The following is an 18,727-nucleotide window of genomic DNA, read 5'->3' on the forward strand; positions in this document are numbered from 1 at the left end:
TAGGTCGTTTATGGCTATGTAAGCAGGCTGGCAGAACTCCCTTTTTGATGGTGGAAGTGAGGAAGAACCCTTGTCTCAGGACTGCTCCATCTGTTTGAATGACATGGTCCTTTCTTGGGTCATGGGCCTGAAAGCACTGTGTTTCCTATCCCTGGGCTTTGGTCAATTTGGTCAACCCCAAAGCTATGGCCTTCCGCTTCCCTGATGACTCAGTGACTCATCTGGTCTTGACCGCATAAATGCTTACATGCAGGTTAGCATAAGGTACGCTATTTCCTATTGTTGGGGTGTTTGGTTCTTAGGGGGGTCCATCTCTGATTCCTTTTTTCACTGCTGAGCTCATGTTTTTCAGATACGGGATGCCTCACTCTGTCCCAGTATATCCTCCTTGACCCCATCTTGATGTTCTTCATCATGGCTGCCATGCTGAGCATGGTCAAGTACAACTCCTGTGCCAACAGGTCAGAAACACCATCTTTGTGGGGTGGGCATTGGGGGTTAGAAGCTGTGGAGCTCCAGAATTTCTGTAATGACCAGGGACAGGGTGTGTACCTATAGGACTTGTCTTGAAACTGCACTTAAGGCAAGCATACTTTTTTTTTTTAACTTGGATTGCCCATTTTAGATCGTCAAAATGTATTTTGTTTTTATTTTACTTTATTTGTTTGTTTATTTTTAGAGAGAGAGCATACACACACATGCTTGCATGTAGAGGAGGAGGGGCAGAGGGAGAGGGAGAGAGAGAATCCCAAGTAGGCTCCACACTTAGCATGAGCCCGATGAAAAACTCAGTCTCATGACCCTGGGATCATGACCTAAGCCGAAATCTAGAGTTGGAATCTTAACCGACTGAGCCACCCAGGTGCCCCATAAAAATAGATTTTAATATGTTTTCTAGACATACTTTTATCTTTGTTTTGTGTAAAAATAAGAAAATGTCAATTATCTGTTTTAAGAATATAATAATGGGTGGACTCGGGTACTGGTTTGTGGATATTATGGAGGAGTCCTAAGGCCTTCCCCAGCCCCACCGTCTTCTAAGCCACCCTTGGCACCAGTGCTGGTTAGGGACCCCAAAATAACTTTTCCCTTCACATTCTCTGTCCTAGAGGGGAGGGAACCAGGACAGAAACCGCCTGGGAGCTATTTGTCTCCCTGCCCTCCTCCATGGTTGCATCCATTCCTGACCCACTGACAGGAAGAATGTATGTAAAGGTTGGCATAAGCAGTCCATACCAGTCAAGAGGATCTCTGCAGGCCCTGGTCAGTTCTAACGCTGTTCTGGAGGGCCTGGTCTTCTTCCAGAATGGTCTTTTTCAGATCATCCTATTGCCTCTGAGAGAGGAGAGTAGGTCATTCATTCTATTCAAACCAAAAGAGCCGGCTCAGCCTAGGCTTTTCTAGGAGTCAGCTTGGTTTCTCCATGGCCAGGCTCATTAAATTACATTACGCTAGTAAAGCCAGATCCAGAGACTACCATCTCTCTCTGGCTTTGGGTGATTATCTCCTTCTACCACGTCCGCCTCCACCTGCCACTTCTTGAATACTTACTGTGTGCCAGGTACTGTGCCAGGGGCCGGAGGTACATAAGTCTCGTGGTTAAGGAGCCTTCACTCTGGCAGAGGAGGCAGCCAGCTAGTGGGAAGTGGCAGCACTGAGCGCTGGGTGCTGGAAGGGTAACAAACCTTGGAACCGACCGCTGGGGTTAGGACACGCTGTACCACTTGCTGGCTGTACTGCTGAGCCTCTCTGTATCTCAGTTTCCTCCTCTGGGTGGAGGGGATCATCATACGACCCACCTCCGCTGAGTTGTAGTGACTGTTAGTTTATATGTGTGAGGTGCTCAGAACAGCGCCTGACACATAGTAAGCAGTACTTGGTGACTCGCAAGGGCCGCAGGTGACCCCAGGAGAGGGCTGACTGAATCCGGTGGGCCTCTCTGGATTTGCCTTTTCCTCCCACTTGATCGGTCACTACTGAAGAACAAGACTTTTCCTTACTTCGAGCCCTGTACTTAGCCAGGAAAGCTAGAGCTGCAGCCAGAAAAACGTCCTCCTTACTCACCCTGCTTCCTGCGGTTTCGGGAGTTTCATAGACCCCATGCTCCTTGGAGCCACGCCATGGCCCCTGAGGTTAGGAGCCCTCTAGAAAGAGGGCAGGCGCAGCCTGTCAGGGTCACAACACCTCTGCCCTTCCGCACTGCTGCTCTTTTTTTTTTTTTTTTTTTTTTTAGTTTGGTTTCAGCTGCCAAACTGAACTCTGTGTCTTGTTGGTTTTCAGGCCCTTCTCTGCCCCCTGGTGGTTCTGGCTCAGCCTGACTGGCATTAATCTGGCTGGTGCTTTAGGGGTCAAGTTTGTTGGCCTCTTTATCATCCTGCAAGTGGGGTGGAACACCATTTCAGACCTTTGGCACCTGTTTGGAGACCTCAGTCTTTCAGTGGTGAGAACCCAAGTGCTTGTGGAAATGTCTTTGCTCCCTGGTATTGTGCAGCAGAGCCAGTGGCCTTTCTCTGCCTCTGCTGCAGGTGGTAGAGTGGCTGTATTCTGGGCCTGAGGTGGCTGGATCCGGCCGTTGTCTGTAGGCAGCCTGACAGTAGGAAGTAGGCCATGCTCAGAGGCTAGAGAGGTTTAAAGGGAGAGGATGAACCGACATCCTTGGAATTTTCTTTCGGCATTTGTTTCTGTGATGTTTTTTAAATGCTCTACAAACTACCCAGCGAGGGGAATCTGTCCAGCTGGGCTCATGCCAATATATGGCAGATACTTGCTGCTTGGGATCTTGGGTAAAATGGGTAGGATGACTTCATGAACTCACAATGTTCTTTCTCTGACCCAGGGTCTCCAGATTTGGAGGCGAGTAAGGGCCTTTAGAGTTTATTAAAGTATTATTAACTAAGAGCTGATTCTGTGCCAGGCACTGGGCAAAGGGCTTCACCCTCACTGTCTCATTTACCTCTCCTAACAGTCCTGTGAGGTGGGTCATTATTACCTTCTCTTCACAAATGAGGAAGTCCAGACCCAGAGAGGTAATCGTGCGTCCAAGACTGTACAAGTGATAAAGGTAGATGTAGGATTCAGGCTTAGAGGAGGCTGACTCCAGACCAGAACTACTTCGCCACAATGCTTTACCATCACCTCTGAACCAAAGCCTTATAAGTTCATTTATTAGTTCAGAAAATACAGACAGACTACCTTGAAGTCTGAAACGTGGAATATGCGGATGAAGAAAACAAGGATTCCTACCCTCCAGACAATGGAGAGAGAGAAATAAGTGAATGGGTGATTGCAGTCCAGCCAAAAAGTGCTGTGAGGGCACAGTGGAGGGCATGAGCCTGGGTCACATGGTCCAGGAAGGTTTCTGGGGGGAAGCTGAGGCCTGAGCTATAGATCGGGAACACTTATGTGTGTGACGGATAGGGCTGGCACAGTGCAGGAAGCGTAGGGACCATGCGGGGAGCTCAGCGGAACTGGGAGGTAGAGGGGACTGATGAGTGATGAGGCTGAAGATGCAGGGAAGGTCTGGGGTCCTGGGTGAGGGCCTGCATAGGCAGCAGAGGGCTGGCCCAGGTTCACCCCCTTGCAGGGCCGGGGTGGGGAGGGGTGTTATAGAAAGGCTAGGGTTTTCACGTTTTTTTCTTGTTGGCTGTTAATTTTTCAATTTTTTGTGATTTTGACTCACACATAAAAAGTTACATATAACGCACATATAAAGTGCAAAGTAGGATAAAATCCCATGTGCCCAGCACCCTGCACTGGCTGTGTTTGCAGGTGACTGTGGGGAAACACCTGACCGCTCGTGTCCTGTGCCTCATAGTGCTGCCCTTGACTCTCTACACGGCCACTTACGCTGTTCACTTCATGGTGCTGAACAAAAGGTACAGCAGAGCCTTTCCACCCTCTTGCTTCCCGTTTTCCTCTTGCCTCTCAGCCTGCGGGTGGGCTCTGTGATTTGCTGGGTCTGTGGTTGGGATGTTAGAGGGACCTGGTGGGTTTTATCTGTTTGTTTCTTCTATGTTCCATCTTTTGGGTATCCAGAGGGCTCAGAAAAGCCAGAAAGAAGAGGAGGACTTCCTAATAGCCAAACTGCCCCTTATCCCTAAGCAGAGCCCCTGTGCTTAACAGGGATGGGCCAGAATAAGGCGTGCAGTTGGAGGAGGGCGATAATCTCAGCAGCACTGGCTGTAGCTCCCACTTACCAAGTAGCGACCCCATGTCAGCATCTTGTACATAGTCTCTCGCTTCATCATGATCCTTTTTGAGTTCTTCTTCTTTTTTTTTTTTTAATCCCCAATGTATGAATGAGGAATTGAGGCTAAACAAAGTTAGCTACTGCTGAAAGTCACCTAGCTAGTAAGTGGCTGATTTGAGATCTGGACCCCTGTTACTCCAACTCTGCCACTGTGTCTGTCCCATAATACCATGCTGCCACTCCGGTTGTCTTTTTTTTTAGATTAGTTGCACAGGGCTCTTCCTAGGGTTCCCAGGAAATTAGAATTCCTCTCTAGGAACACGTCTCTCTTCTGCTCCTTTTCCCACAGCGGTCCTGGTGATGGCTTCTTCAGTTCTGCCTTCCAGGCCCGGCTCTCAGGCAACAACCTTCACAATGCTTCCATCCCCGAACGTGAGTAGCTCGGCCTTTATGAAGGTAGAAGCACAGAAGCCTTTCTGGGTAGGTGAATTAGAAAAGACGGGTATGATAGCCCGTGTTATTTTAGGCTGTAGGTGGCAGACTGGGAGCAACAGCATCCAGTTAGATCTGGGGTGAGCCCTCAAGAGTGACTTGGGACACAGGAAGAGCAGCCTGGAGCAGCAAGCTCTTTGTGCAGCGTGACTTCTCCCTTGTGGCTGTGGAAGCATCCAAGTCAGCTCCGTGGGAAGGCAAGCAGAGAGAATCTGGTGAAAGCACAAGGCCCTGGTGCTGGTGGTCACTTTCCACCATCGCATTCAGCCACTTATTCGCAGGTCGTAGTTCAGCACGTTAGCCACACTGGCGGCTGTATAGGGCCTGCCCTCCAGAGTGGAGAATCCGGTAACTGTGTGTGTTAAGTACATAAGGGATCGAAGGGTGCAAGAGATCACTTCTGCTAGGGGGTTGGAGGGCATCAGAGGTACATAGAGTGAGATGCCATGGAGTCTGGCCCTGGAAAAATGGGTAGATTTGAACGGACAGAGAGGGAGGAGAGGGCATACAGCGCAGAGGGGACAGCATGATCAAGGCCATGAACAGGGCACAATGTAAGGCACAGATTATCCATAGAAAAGTAGTAGAAGATAAGGCTGGAAGGATAGATTGGGCCCAGATTATAAGGGTTTGAAATGTTTGGGTGAGGTATTTGACTCATTAAATAGACAGTGGAGACACAGCAAAGGCCTTTGAGCGTGAAGGAGGACAGGAAGGCTGTGCTGTAGGGAGGCAACACTAATGCGAAGCATAGGATGGCTAGGGAGGGGACAGGATTGGAGGCAGGGAGCCCCTCTGGAAAGCTATTCTGGGGACTTGAGCTGGGCATCGTGGTAGCAGCCATAGGAGTGGGGCACATGGGCATGGACAAGGGAGATTGGACATGGAAAGAGAAAAGGAAAGATGTCACTGAGGACTTGAGCCCAGATAATTGTTTCTTGGAGGCACAATGACATCTTCTAGTCTTCCCAGTGCCTTGCACAGTGCCTAGGACACAGGGGCCCCGCCAAGACTGTACAGAATGAGAAATAGGGAAAGCAGGTTAAAAAGTTCGTTTAGAAAGACAGATACTGGGTTCCACTGTAGAGAGGCTGATTTTGAGATGCCTGGGGAAATCCATGCAACAGGGCTAATGGACTTGCGGCTGATGCTTTCAGAGGAGGAATCGGCCAGCTAACAGGAAAAGTGATACCGTGGCAGTGGCTGTGATCTGTAAGAAACCTGTGGAAAGAGAATGAGATCTGGGCTGGCTGAAGCCAGGTCACTGGGAGTGCAGGAGGGAGGGAGTTAGGAAAGGATGCTGCAAAGGACAGTCCTTGAGGGAGCGTGGGTTGAGAAGGGGGAACAGAGCATTTCCAGAAGCAAAGATGGTCAGCAGTGTGCGGGGCTGCATATGTTGGCCTGGGTGAGAGTGTAGAAGAATGGAGCCGTGGGGTCTAGCAAATGCCTGCTTGTTTCAAAGGCCTAGCTCACTGTGATCTCTTCCATCAAGCCAGCCTCTTCTTACTCTTTGCATGAGAATTCATCCTACTCTGCTCTGGGCTCCCACTGTGTCACACACTGTCACTCCTTTGCTGGAGCACTTGCCCACTGTCCTGTGCTCATCGGTGTGTGCCGCCATCTTCTCTAAGACTGGGCTCTCCCAGGGCCATAGCCAGGACCCCTCCAGCTTTGGATCCACTCTGTATTTGATACGATCTGCTGACCAAAGGAACAAACAAAGGAGGACCAGAGTAGTCTATCACTGATGGAGCGAGACGTGTCTCAGTGGACTGGGGAATGCCAGGGCAGCCAGATTACAGGGGACTGAGAAGAGGGACAGTAAGGAGGAAAAGAGGCTTCTCAGTTACCCAGGGCCTGCAGGCAGAAGGGATCTTCTTAGTTTCTTCTTTTTTTTTTTTTTTAAACTCTGAATTGAAAAAACCAACAAACCCAAACACCATCGAACAGCTACTTTATATAGTATTAGATTCAAAAGACACAAAAGGACTTTGCAAAAGTGAAAATTATCTTAACAGTCTATCATAACATTATATCTATCTTGAAGAATATGTTAGGTAAGACTTGAAACGCTTCTTCCTTTATTGTGTTCAATGTATGTATAGACTTTGAAGGATGGGCCGTTTCTAATCTTTTGCTTTTACAAGTAGTGCGTTGATAATACCCCTGTTAACACCAGCTTCTTCTGAAGTTCTGAGGAGGAAAGGGAGGTAAGGACACCAGTGAGACCCTGTAGTGAACTCCTACTTGCATTGACACCATGGGAGTGAGAAGGCACCTGTGTGTCTCACTTTAGGCGGCACTAGGCCCAGTGTGGTCTGTGAGGCAGTTAGTGAGTCCTGTGGCCTCAGAGGTCCCTTCCAGTCAGGGGCTACCGCTAGCACCATACCAGCTCACACCCTCCACTCTCTTCCTTCCTCCCAGATCTGGCCTATGGCTCCGTGATCACTGTGAAGAACCTACGGATGGCCATCGGCTATCTCCACTCCCACAGGCACCTCTACCCTGAGGGCATTGGCGCCCGCCAGCAGCAGGTCAGCGAGCCTTTTGAACTTCCTGTACTGTAGCAACACCAAACTGTTGGCCAGGACGGAACCCGCCCTTCTCTTTCTTGCCCCCACCCTTTACCTGCACCATTTTCCCTGCTTGAAACAGTCTTCCTCTTGCGCCCTAATCCTTTTGCTCTGGCTAACTCCAGCTTCTTTAGGCTTCAGAGCAAGTGTTGCCTCGGATTACCATGACCCACCTCTACTGCTTACTGGGGTAAACGCCTCTCGCATGAGGGGTTTGCGGCATGCTTTGTAAACCTGTGCGCTAACCCTATTCACATTGAACTGTGAATTCAGTTCCTCTTGTCTCTTGCTAGCTCTCGGAAGGCTCACGGTGCCTGGCTTGACATGGGTGATGGTCAAGTGTTGTGGTTGTGAACACAGGCCTAGAAACCAGACTACATTATCTGGGTTTGAATCCTGGTTGCACCAGAGTATGACTTTAAACAAGTTACTGGACCTTTTTCTGCTTCATTATCTTCATTTTTAATTAGGGAAAATAAAGAGTGCCTTTCTCCATCATGGGGTCATTGTGCAGATTAAAAGTATGAAGTACATGTGACATGCACCCTGGGGGCTTAGCCATGAGTATTACCTGAGCGAGTGAGCCACACTGTGTCCGTGTCCCTGTCTGTGAGTGTCGGGTGTGGCTGTGGCAGACGGTGCCTGAGAGGGAGAGGCAGGATGTTGGAGAGGTTGGGGAGGCCAAGTTGTGCAGAGGCCTTCCGTGTTACAGTAGATTTGACTTTGTTCTATGGACACTGGTGAGGCGTTGAGATTTGTGAAGGCGTGATAAGATGTGGCTAGATTTTTAGGTTAGGAAAAAACCTCCAGTAGGAGGGTGATGGATTGAAAGGAGGAGCAGATTGAAGGCAAGAAATGAGTTGGGAGGCAATAATCATGACAGAGGATGGTGAATAGAGGCAAAGACCGTGAAAAAGAGGTGGGAATTGATTCAGGATACACTTCACAGCTCAGTGTCAGGGCCCCATCACTGGCAGCTGTCAGGGATAAGCTATATCTAGGTCTGTAGGTTGGAGATGAAGGTGTCTGGGGTAATGGTATTTCACCATAGTCAGAAATGGAGGAGGAAGAATAGCTCTGGAAATGAGAGAGTTTGTTTTGTGTCTTTGAGTTTTGGGGCTTGTCTCAGGAAGGAGATCTGTGTGTGTAGCATATGGGTATCTGTGACACAGTGGGATGGGTGGCGTTGCCCAGGAAGGGTGTGCAGAGGCAGGAGAGGCAGTGAAGGAGCCCTGGGGGGGAGGCAGCAACACTTAGGCAGTGGTGGAGATGCTCTGAGGGGCGCTGGTAGACGAGGCTGAGAAGGAGGGCGTGAACAGGGGTTGGGAGGAGAGCCCAGGGCAGGCAGCATCCCAGGAGGACTGGTGTCAGCAGTTCAGGTGCTGCAAAGGCCTCAGAGAAGGTGGGGGCTAAGTAAGAGGCCACATTGAATGATAGTAAAGGGGGCCTCGTTGCTAACTGGGACTGCTTCTGAGGAGGGGTGAGGCCCCAGGTCTCAGGAGTAGGGAGCAGGGGAGAGGGGAGGCGTGCAGGCCGCAGGGGAGGCTGTTGTGCTGAGAGGCTTAGAGTGATGCTTCTTTTCTGGCAAAATGACCGGTATTTTTACTTGGCAAAAAAGTTTTACTTCCTAAAAATCTTTATTATTATTTCCTTATTTACTAGTTCACCAGGAAGTTGACACAGAGTGTTGGGTTTTAGTATCAAGTTTCCCATTCTTGATTCTCCTGTTGTCTCTAGCACTTCAAACCCACTGGAGAGCTTTTAAAACATTCCAGTGCCTGGGTACCAAATAGAAGCTCTGACTCCACTGATCCAGGAGGGGGCCCATGCATTGTGCCTTTGTTTTGCTGTGAAATTCTCCAGAAAAGGCTAGTGGATAGCCAGGGCAGAAAACCACAGCTAGCCCTTCCTTGGGGAGCTGCAGCTGTCATGGAGAAGCTCAAGTTACAGACGTGGTGGCCAGCGTTGTTTACACTGTGCAAAGGGAGAGAATGACCTTGTTATGCTAGTCCTAGTGTTACACACTCACAGTCATGTGTGGAGGTGTGAAGCCATGATAGTGATGTAGAGAGAGCATGTGGGGCCATGGCATGGAAGAGTCTGGTTCTGTCCCAGCAGAATCACACTGAGCCTTTCTTAGCCAGTTTCTTCAACTGCCAACTGGGGAGTTGGACTAAACCACTTCTAGTGGTCCACACTGCTCTGGAGTTTAGTGTCTTGTCAACAACCCTAAGTCTCCATTTTAAAATATTTTTAAAGTATAACATTTATAAAATAAAATAACAAAAAAATCCAAAACCGAAAGCTACATTAATTGCAGAAGATCAATGTTTACCCACATACTTTGGCATACAACATTCTGTTGTTATAGGATATGAGTGTTTCTAGGAGACTTTGTGTTGTAAAACAATCCATTGTAAAAACAAATGTTTCTATGGGAAAAAGAGGCCATAGACTATACTCGTAATGAGGAAGTAATTTTTCTTATATAATTTTAATAGTAAGTTTTGTTTAAAAAAATACACAGAGTACATACGCACAAGCAACATAAAATCTTAAGATCCTTTAAGCAAATCTAGGCCTTGGACTCTCTGTACCTTTGTTTAGGAGTATGAATTTAATTTCTCTATGGCTGCCAAAATGTTTTAGTTTCTCGTTTTTTTTTTTTTTTTTTTTAAGAATTTATTTGACAGAGAGAGAGCACAAGTAGGCAGAGAGAGAGAGGAGGAAGCAGGCTCCCTGTTAAGCAGAGAGCCTCACCCCGGCCTCAATCCTAGGACCCTGAGATCATGATCTGAGCTGAAGGCAAAGGCTAAACCCACTGAGCCGCCCAAGCACCCCCCCCCCCCTTTTTTAACGTTAGCTCCACACTGGGCTTGGAGCTGGGCCCCAGTGTGGGGCTTGAACTCATGACCCTGAGATCGAGACCTGAGCTGAGATCTGATGCTTAACCAGCTGAGCCACCCATGTGTCTTGTATATTCTAAATACCATCATTCCTGATTTTTTTCTGAGAAAGGAAAAGCCACTGAAACAAAGCAGCCATAATACATACATAATTTTTTCCCTAAATGCTGATTCCAAATTCCTTTGCAAGTAAATCAGTAATGTTTTATCCAATTGGAGTCATAAAACCCACTTTGTATATATTTCTATTGTTTCTGGGTATTTGTGTTCTTGTTTATATAATTGGCATAATTGTTATGTGTATAATCTCTATCCTGGGAGCTTTGGAGTTAGCTGCTTGGTTAGATAGGCCATGGTGACTTTGAGCAAATAACTCATCCTTAGTTTCCTTGTAAGTAAGGTGGGGCTAGCCATGGTGCCTAGCAGAGATAGAAGACTTGCCCAGTGCTTAGAACAGTACCTAGTGATAAATGGCAGCCCCTTTCAGCATCAGCATTTTATAAACCTTTTCCTATGCTGGTAAAAAATGCTCAGAAACATTTTTTGTGTCTGTGTAATGTTCTGTCCTGCAGACGTATCATCATGTTAGCTATTCTCCTATCACTGGACATTTATTCTGTTTCCAAATTTTTGCTATTAGATTCATCACAGCATGATGTGAATGTTCACATGCACACACACACACATTTAATTTTTAAAAAATCGGTGTCTATGAAATGGCTACAGGCTAAACCCTCAAGCTTCTAGGACAAGATATATATGGAGCTATTTAGTTTCATTTGGTCACATTCTAGAAAATACAGCATGAATTTTTCATTTAGAAAATTTGAGGCATGTTCCTAATTACTCTTAAAATGCACTAAATCAGGGCACCAGGGTGGCTCAGTCAGTTAAGTGTCTGATTCCTGATTTCGGATCAGGTCATGATCTCAGGGTCCTGAGATCGAGCCCACATCCAGCTCCACACCTGGGTGTGAAGCCAACTTAGCATTCTCTCTCTCCCTCTCCCTGTGCCCCACCCCCAGCTCATGCTCTCTCTCTCTCTCTAAAATAGGTAGATACAAAATTTAAAAAATACACTAAATCCTGTTTGTGTGCTGGAGACTATGTTACACAATGTATCGTGGTTCCTCCTCTAGGAGGCTAAAACTTTAAAGATAAGATGCAGAAATATACAGAGAGACTGATCAAAAAGGCACTTGAGGGAGAAACCTCTAAACGCAGATGGAAGGAGAGAATCTCACTAGGGCAACTTTGGAACCCTCCTGGGCAGCGTGGCCCCTCAGGTTGGCGGCTGGGGATTCTGAAAGAGGCTTAATAAGCAACGCTGGTTTGCTCTTGATAGTCCTGTGGCTACGCCGATGTTGATGGTATTCTCTCTCCCACCTGCCCCCCAACCCAGGTCACCACCTATTTGCACAAGGACTACAACAACCTGTGGATTATCAAGAAACACAACACAAATGCAGGTAACGTAGGAACTGATGTTTCTTGCATTACTGCTTACTCTGAGCCATTTTTAACATTTCTCATGCCTTCAAATGGTCCGGAGATGGGCATTCCTGAGCTTTCCTTGGCAGTACCTTTACTGATCTCAGTTATCCTTTCAACAGCTACTTATTGAGCATCTACTATCTTCTAAGCACTGTTGTCAACATAGGAGGTAAGAAGTGAGCAAGACAGATAAGATCTCACTCTTAATAGCTGTCATGCTGAAGCCAGAGAGCCCGGCCAAGGCTCAGACTTAGTCTAGACTGGTTACCTAGACATGCTGCTAGGGCTAGTTGAGTAGACCCAGCTGAGGGCACATGGAGGCCACTCTTGTTTCTAATGAGAGCGCACTAAGCCTTGCAGACCCCAGCATATGGTGCAGCTCAAGTTGTCTTGATTGGATAGAGTACTGCTGCCCTCTGGTCATCCCTGGACTGGACCGGTCGGTTGTAGATCTCAGAGCCTGTGGCTGGGCTTGTCTAGCCTGGTGCTTGGGTCCTCACTCCATACCTGCTGGCCTGCCCCCTGGGTGGCTGGGGCAAAGCTGCTCTAAAGCACATTTAATGGGCTCTTGGGGCTTTATGACGTGGGCTCTATCCAGATCTTTCTTTGGTCAGGGAGTTAGCTACCTGCCAGCTGTGCTTTCTGTATCTATAGCTGAGAAGAAAACAGAGGGCATCTTCTGCTCATCTCTGAGCCCCTGCTGATTGTCCTGTGTCACAGGCTTTCTCTGTGACTCCTCAGTAAACCCCGCCTGGCTCTCCGCCTTTCTGGAGTTAGCAGCTCCTGAGCTTTGGTGTGGCAATAGGTGGCTGTTCACCTAAATTCACCCTTTTTGTTCCTTTCCCCACCTCATATTGCTGCAGTCTTGTGACAATATTGATTGTTTTCATCCAGAAGGACAAACGTAAGTGGCCTATCACAAGGACGGGTTATGAGGCAAGACTGCTTTACTTCTAAAGTTATGTGGGCATTGACCAAATTTTGGAACATCTCTGATCTGTTATTCGATGTGGCTTCTAGCTTAAGGTGGTTGCATTTCCGCCAGGGAACTAAGGCTGTGTGAAGGCAGAGAGCTGCAAGCACTTAGGGAAGTGGGAGCCATACAGATTAAGGTCTTTTTTTATGTATTTCTAGGAATTTATCCATTTCTTCTAGGTTGTCCAATTTGTTGGCATATAGCTTTTCATAATATTGTCTTATGATTGATTGTATTTCTGTAGTATTGGTTGTTCCTTCTCCTTTCTCATTTTGACTTTATTTATTTAGGTCTTTGTATTCTTGATGGCTAAAAATGCCCCTCCCGCCACATCCTTGTAAAATGAAACTTCCCTCCCATTGACTTATTTGATTTGTCGCCTTTGCTGATTAAACTTTTTTGGAGACCTTAGGGTCCATGTAGGAATGGGCATCCCTACACTTGAGTTTTCTAATTCTCTTAAAAACTAGTGATTTGTTCTGGCACATTTCTCTTTTCTGACCTTGAGCGTTAGTGTCTCACTCACTGTTTGGGAAGAAGTTTGCAAGGATCTTTTTTGTATTGCTGGTTACTGCTAGCTCCTTTTCCATTGTCATTGCCTTGCTAGACCTGACCTGACTTGGTTTCTAGATGATGTGGTCCCTTTCTTTTGTCACCTCATCATTTTCTTTACCTCACACTTAGCAAGTTTGTTGTCAGAGACAAGATAATAACAGACAAAATTTTCAGGGCTTAACATTGGACTTTGAGGAGAGCGAGGCTTATGGTCATTTAAATGGAATTAATTTTTGGAAGACTATGTTTTTACTACTAAAAGGAAAATCTTATTATTTGACTTCCCAGCTTAAAAAGCCTCCTATGGAGGCTTTGGGGCCTGTCAGAAAAAGACCACATTTCCTAGCCTGGCTTGTACTGTGTGGCCTTACTTGTTCACATCCTCATCTATTCCCACAGTCTTTCCCATTCCTCTCCCCCCACACACCCTACCCACTCATATGAAACCGTTTGCTATTGGTCAAATGTGTTTTGTTCTTTCATATATCTGGCCCCACTTGTTGACCTGACAAAATTCTCCCCTCCTTAAAGAGCCTTTTCAAGCATATCTCTGAGACACCCTTCCTTGAGACAGTGAGTGGCCCTTTCTCTTTAATCCCTCCAGCACTCTGCACCTCTAGGATCTATGATATTGTACTGTAACTCTTTACTTGTAGGCCCTCAATTCATACTAGCCTAATGAGTGAATGCCTTCAGATATCAATGCTTGTTTCTTCTTGGCAGATCCCCTGGACCCTTCATTCCCAGTGGAATTTGTAAGACATGGAGACATCATTCGGCTAGAACACAAAGAGTAAGTAAATTGGCTGTCTGGGATGAGTGAGTGGTATGGGCACCGAAGGTAAGGAGTTCTTCTAAGCTGGAAGGAAACAGAAGTCAGATCTGGATGACACTCTAGTAAATGGAACAAAGCTGCAGTGCTAGAACGGGAAAGCCATTTTATGAGTCTGGTGAAGTAAGTATGCCGATTTTGTCCGCCTGTTTTGGCTTTGGGAGCTTTGAACTTTGAAGATACCGTTCAGTTTCCCTTTTTCCAGGGGAGGGAAAAAAGTATCTGAGTTACCCAATGCCTCTTCTCAAGTGGCTACCTTTAGGAAGATGTAGAAGTCTGTTTCTGAGAATATGGCAAGCTGGTTTGTTTAAGCAATGTTCTCACTGAAAATGACTAAAAATGCTGGAATAACATGAAAACATCCTAAAGCATCAAAGAGCTGACAAGGCAATAGGGAGTTACCAGGCCAAAATCTAAGTGGAAGTGGGGTATGGGAATTCCAGAGAAATGAGTGGGATGCCGCAGCCACCTCTGTCTTGATCCTGCAATCTTGAGCTTCGATCTTTGGCTTTGACTGCGCCTTGAGAAAGAGTTGTAAATTCAAAGCTGTAGGCTCACCCAAAGTGGTAAACGTATTAAGTGATCCTTCCCCCAAACTTGAAACTACAAAGGGCTAGAGCTGGGGGAGCAGGGGTTGAGGAGGGGCTATTTCTGGTTCCTGAAAAGTTGTTTCTACCAGTTGATCCTCAAATGGATTTGTGGCCCAAATTAATTTCATCTGGATGGTCTGAAAATCTTTAGGCCATGAATTGCAGTGAATATAATCCTAGACTGGTAATATTTCCTAGGTGCCTGGCTAAAAGCAGATATAAATCCTCTTTTGGGAAAGAGATTGCCCTCCATTCCCATAAATAGTTTTTCAGTGATGATGAATAGTACATAGTAAAAAATAACTAAGCACACAAGGAAATAGGGCACCATGTGCAAGAGCGAATACAAATGATAGATAGCAGAAGCAGCTCTGCAAAATATTGTATACTAGGATCATCCAGTATGGAGTATTTTAAAAATCAGGAATTATATATAGAGAAAAGCTATGCTGTGTGTATGTGTGTGTGTGTGTGTGTGTGTGTGTGTGTGTGTGTATACACATATTGATATACACACTGTATATATATAGAGAGAAAACCTTTTTCCTACTATGACTGTGAATACTTTTTAGTTTTTTTGTTTGTTTGTTTTGTTTTTGTTTTTTTATTTGACAGAGATCACAAGTAGGCAGAGAGGCAGGCAGAGAGAGAGGAGGAAGCAGGCTCCCCACTGAGCAGAGAGTCTGATGCGGGGCTCGATCCCAGGACTCTGGGATCATGACCTGAGCTGAAGGCAGAGGCTTTAATCCACTGAGCCTCCCAGGTGCCCTTTACTTTTACTTTTTTTTTTTTTTAAAGATTTACTTTAAATCTTTACTTTACTTTTTTTTTTTTTTTTAAAGATTTTATTTATTTATTTGACAGAGAGAGATCGCAAGTAGGCAGAGAGGCAGGCAGAGAGAGAGGGGGAAGCAGGCTCCCTGCTGAGCAGAAAGCCCAATGCGGGGCTCGATCCCAGGACCCTGGGATCACGACCTGAGCCGCAGGCAGAGGCTTTAACCCACTGAGCCACCCAGGTGCCCCAGCCCTTTACTTTTTAGTTTTTATTATTTATTACTTACTTAGTTTCATTTTGTTTTATTAACAGAAATTTATTTATCATTTATTGTTGAGTTTTATTTTTGGAAATTTGGAAATTTCCAGAATTTTTATATTGAACACTTATTTCTTATTGTGGATAAAAGTAAGAAGTATTATAAAAGAAACAAAGTAAATAAAGCCAAATTAATTCCTCCCTTCCCCTTCTGACCCCCACTTTGTAAAATTGGTGACGAGGGCAGAAAGAATAAATGGGAGGGAGGAGGCTTACCCGGCTCAGGCATGCATAGATTACAAATCTTAATTTCTTCTCCCCAAAGCTGCCTCATGAGTCAGGCAAGCTAAGTGCTTCAGAGCCACCAAATGTGGTAAGTCATCCCCCTACTACAGAAGTTAACCCCTTTCTTGGCACGGGGTCCAGGGCTCCTACCGTCTGTCCCTCATGGTTTGGGCAATTCTCTGATTCTTTGGATGTTTCTTGTGAGTAAATAGGCAAGACATTCCTGATTTGTTGGATTTCATAGCTCAGATTCTAATTTTTCTTGCACTAACAGATGACTCTGAATATCCCTAGTAAAAGAGGAGACATTGCATGTCTTTTTTCCCCAAGATAATGGCGTTTCTCTCTCTTAACTTCTAGGACTTCTCGGAACCTGCACAGTCACTATCATGAGGCCCCCCTGACTCGGAAGCACTATCAGGTCACTGGCTATGGCATAGTAAGTGAGCAACTGGAGTGTGATCAGGCTGTAAAAAATTGTGGGGCCTGGTTCACGGCCATGAGACAGAACACATCGTCCCTGGAATTCTGGAATGTTCCTAAGGATGATGGGCTACACAGGGACTCTATTAACGTTCGGAACTTTTTGGCAAGGCTTGCTGTGGGAAAAGCAGCCTGTGAGTCTGTTTGTCTCCATCTCTTCCCTCCCATAATTACCATGCCATTTTTCTGTTCTGACACTTAATAAATGTCACATATGAATACTGTTTGGGTCCCTTCTTAAATCACAGTGGACATAGAAGCCATGGACCCACAATATGATCCTAGGTAAATATATAAGTTTATTCTTTGCAGATCCCAGATCCTCATTGACTTTACTTTTAAGGATTACTTCCCTGTTCTGCAGGAGATGTTACCACAGTGCTTTTGGATTTTTTACTAGCGTGGGGTGATGCAGTTAATAGAAAAAGAAGCTCAATGAGTACTTGGAGAGTGATTTGGAAACAAAACCACGGGAGAGGGCAGCTAGACTTAGGACTATCTTACATTCCCTTGCAGGGGCTTTAGTGTATCAGTAAAGATTCTGGGTTCCTTAAGGTGGCCTTCCCAACCCCCCTCCTGCTTGCTCACCCCATGCTACTCGGGCCACTAATTATCATTTTCTTGTGGGCATCTCCTGAGGAGAATTAGACACAAATGTCTTAATTTCCAGAATAGCATCTCCAGGCCAAACCTTTCTGGCTTAGATGAGTGAGTGTCCAGATGGCCAAGTAATGGGTACAAATGGCCCAAATCTATTTCTGTTGGCTCAAGGTGCTGTCATGAGTTTGGTTTAAGAGCAAAGACATATGTTTAGAATTTAAATGTAGTCCTGTGAAGCATTGGAGTGTGGGCTGCAGGAGTCACACTACTTTTCTTAGTTGTGGTGGCGAGCACTGGGGGAATGTCCGTCACTTGGGGTGTTTCTCTGGCCCTCTCATTCCCCTTCCTGCCTCATCCACTGAGGCCTATTTTGTCTTTGACCGTTGTAACATGGTGGCATTGGAAGGGGGGCCATCTCCCTTTCCTGACATGTCTTCTCTAAAGTCATCTTAACTTTCTTTGTATTTTTTCCTTGATTGACATGGCAGAATGGGACAGGTGACTCAAATGATTTCTGGCGGATTGAGGTTGTAAACAGAAAATTTGGAAACCGGATCAAAGTGCTTAGAAGTCGCATTCGCCTCATCCATCTGGTCACAGGTTGTGTCCTGGGCTCCTCGGGAAAGGTCTTGCCCAAGTGGTGAGTCTCTGGGGTTTTGATGTCCCAACTGAGGCTCATACTTCCTCTTTCACACTACAAGGAGTATACCAGAAACTTCTTTTTCCCAGTTGTCAATGTTCACCTCACGTTTTCTTGTATTTTAGTGGTAGATGGAGGGAGAAAAGGCATCACATGTGTTACAGAGCACAGAACTCCAGAGTTCCTTTGGTGTTTTATGTGTTCTGAGAGTTGAACAGAATAGTTGTTCATCTGTCTAGGAAGTTCTAAGTGCTCTGGGCCTTTCTAAAGTGGGAATACTCTGTGCTGGACTCCTCCTAGGACAGTCATGGAATATAAAAGAGTGAGGTTGATAAAAGTGTGGCCACTGGGTTGAAAAGAGCAGGTTCTATAAATGTAAGAGATTTGACAGCGCGACTCTCTGGTGAGTGTCACGTCTTCTGAGAGACCTCTGTGACTGCTTTTCACAGGGGCTGGGAACAGTTGGAGGTTACCTGCACCCCATACCTAAAGGAAACCCTCAACTCTATCTGGAATGTGGAGGACCATATCAATCCCAAATGTGAGTGAGATTACTTCTTGGAAACATTTATAAGTAACTCTTATCTTAGAAAAATCAATGTTCATAGATTCTGCTGCCACTATATCACATTGTTGTCATTTCCTATCTTTTTTGAACCTAATCTTTTCATATGAGGTGTCTTGACAGGTAGCTCCTTTTTCTTCCCATCCATGTCAACTTCCCATCCTCCTTAAACTCCCCCTAAATTGACCAGTGACCTCACCGTGGGCCAGAGCTAGTTTCCTTGTTCCATTTTCCCGCTTCTTGTTGGATCTGATGCTTTTCCTTGCTGCCTGCAATGCGGGTCTACTTATCTTGTCTCCTTCTGGGCTTTTCTGTCCCCTGTACCTGGGTTCCTCCCACCCTCAAGGCTTAGAGCAGGCTGGTGCTTTCCGGTGATGCCCCTGTGGAGAGCCACAGCCAGCCAACACTTTCACAGAAAGCAGTGGCCACAGCCCTTGATCTGAGCCCCATATCTGCACTCCCAGATCCAATGTGATGTTTCTACAGTAATGTAATCTTCAACTCAGTAGTCTTT

At 46.2% G+C, this 18,727-nt stretch overlaps 1 protein-coding gene across 1 annotated transcript in view; it reads left to right on the forward strand.

The window, feature by feature from the left end:
- Nucleotides 1-18,727, forward strand: part of POMT2 (protein O-mannosyltransferase 2) — a 43,191-nt gene that overhangs the window by 15,740 nt on the left and 8,724 nt on the right. Inside the window, exons 5-14 of the mRNA XM_047736032.1 lie at nucleotides 353-461; nucleotides 2,281-2,440; nucleotides 3,769-3,875; nucleotides 4,539-4,621; nucleotides 7,106-7,215; nucleotides 11,563-11,629; nucleotides 13,909-13,978; nucleotides 16,286-16,364; nucleotides 17,497-17,648; nucleotides 18,098-18,189. Of these exons, the coding sequence (XP_047591988.1) occupies nucleotides 353-461; nucleotides 2,281-2,440; nucleotides 3,769-3,875; nucleotides 4,539-4,621; nucleotides 7,106-7,215; nucleotides 11,563-11,629; nucleotides 13,909-13,978; nucleotides 16,286-16,364; nucleotides 17,497-17,648; nucleotides 18,098-18,189 (1,029 nt within the window). The remainder of the gene's footprint in view (nucleotides 1-352; nucleotides 462-2,280; nucleotides 2,441-3,768; nucleotides 3,876-4,538; nucleotides 4,622-7,105; nucleotides 7,216-11,562; nucleotides 11,630-13,908; nucleotides 13,979-16,285; nucleotides 16,365-17,496; nucleotides 17,649-18,097; nucleotides 18,190-18,727) is intronic.

This window comes from Lutra lutra, chromosome 7 (assembly GCF_902655055.1).
Source record: "Lutra lutra chromosome 7, mLutLut1.2, whole genome shotgun sequence".
In the NCBI taxonomy this organism is placed as follows: Eukaryota; Metazoa; Chordata; class Mammalia; order Carnivora; family Mustelidae; genus Lutra; species Lutra lutra.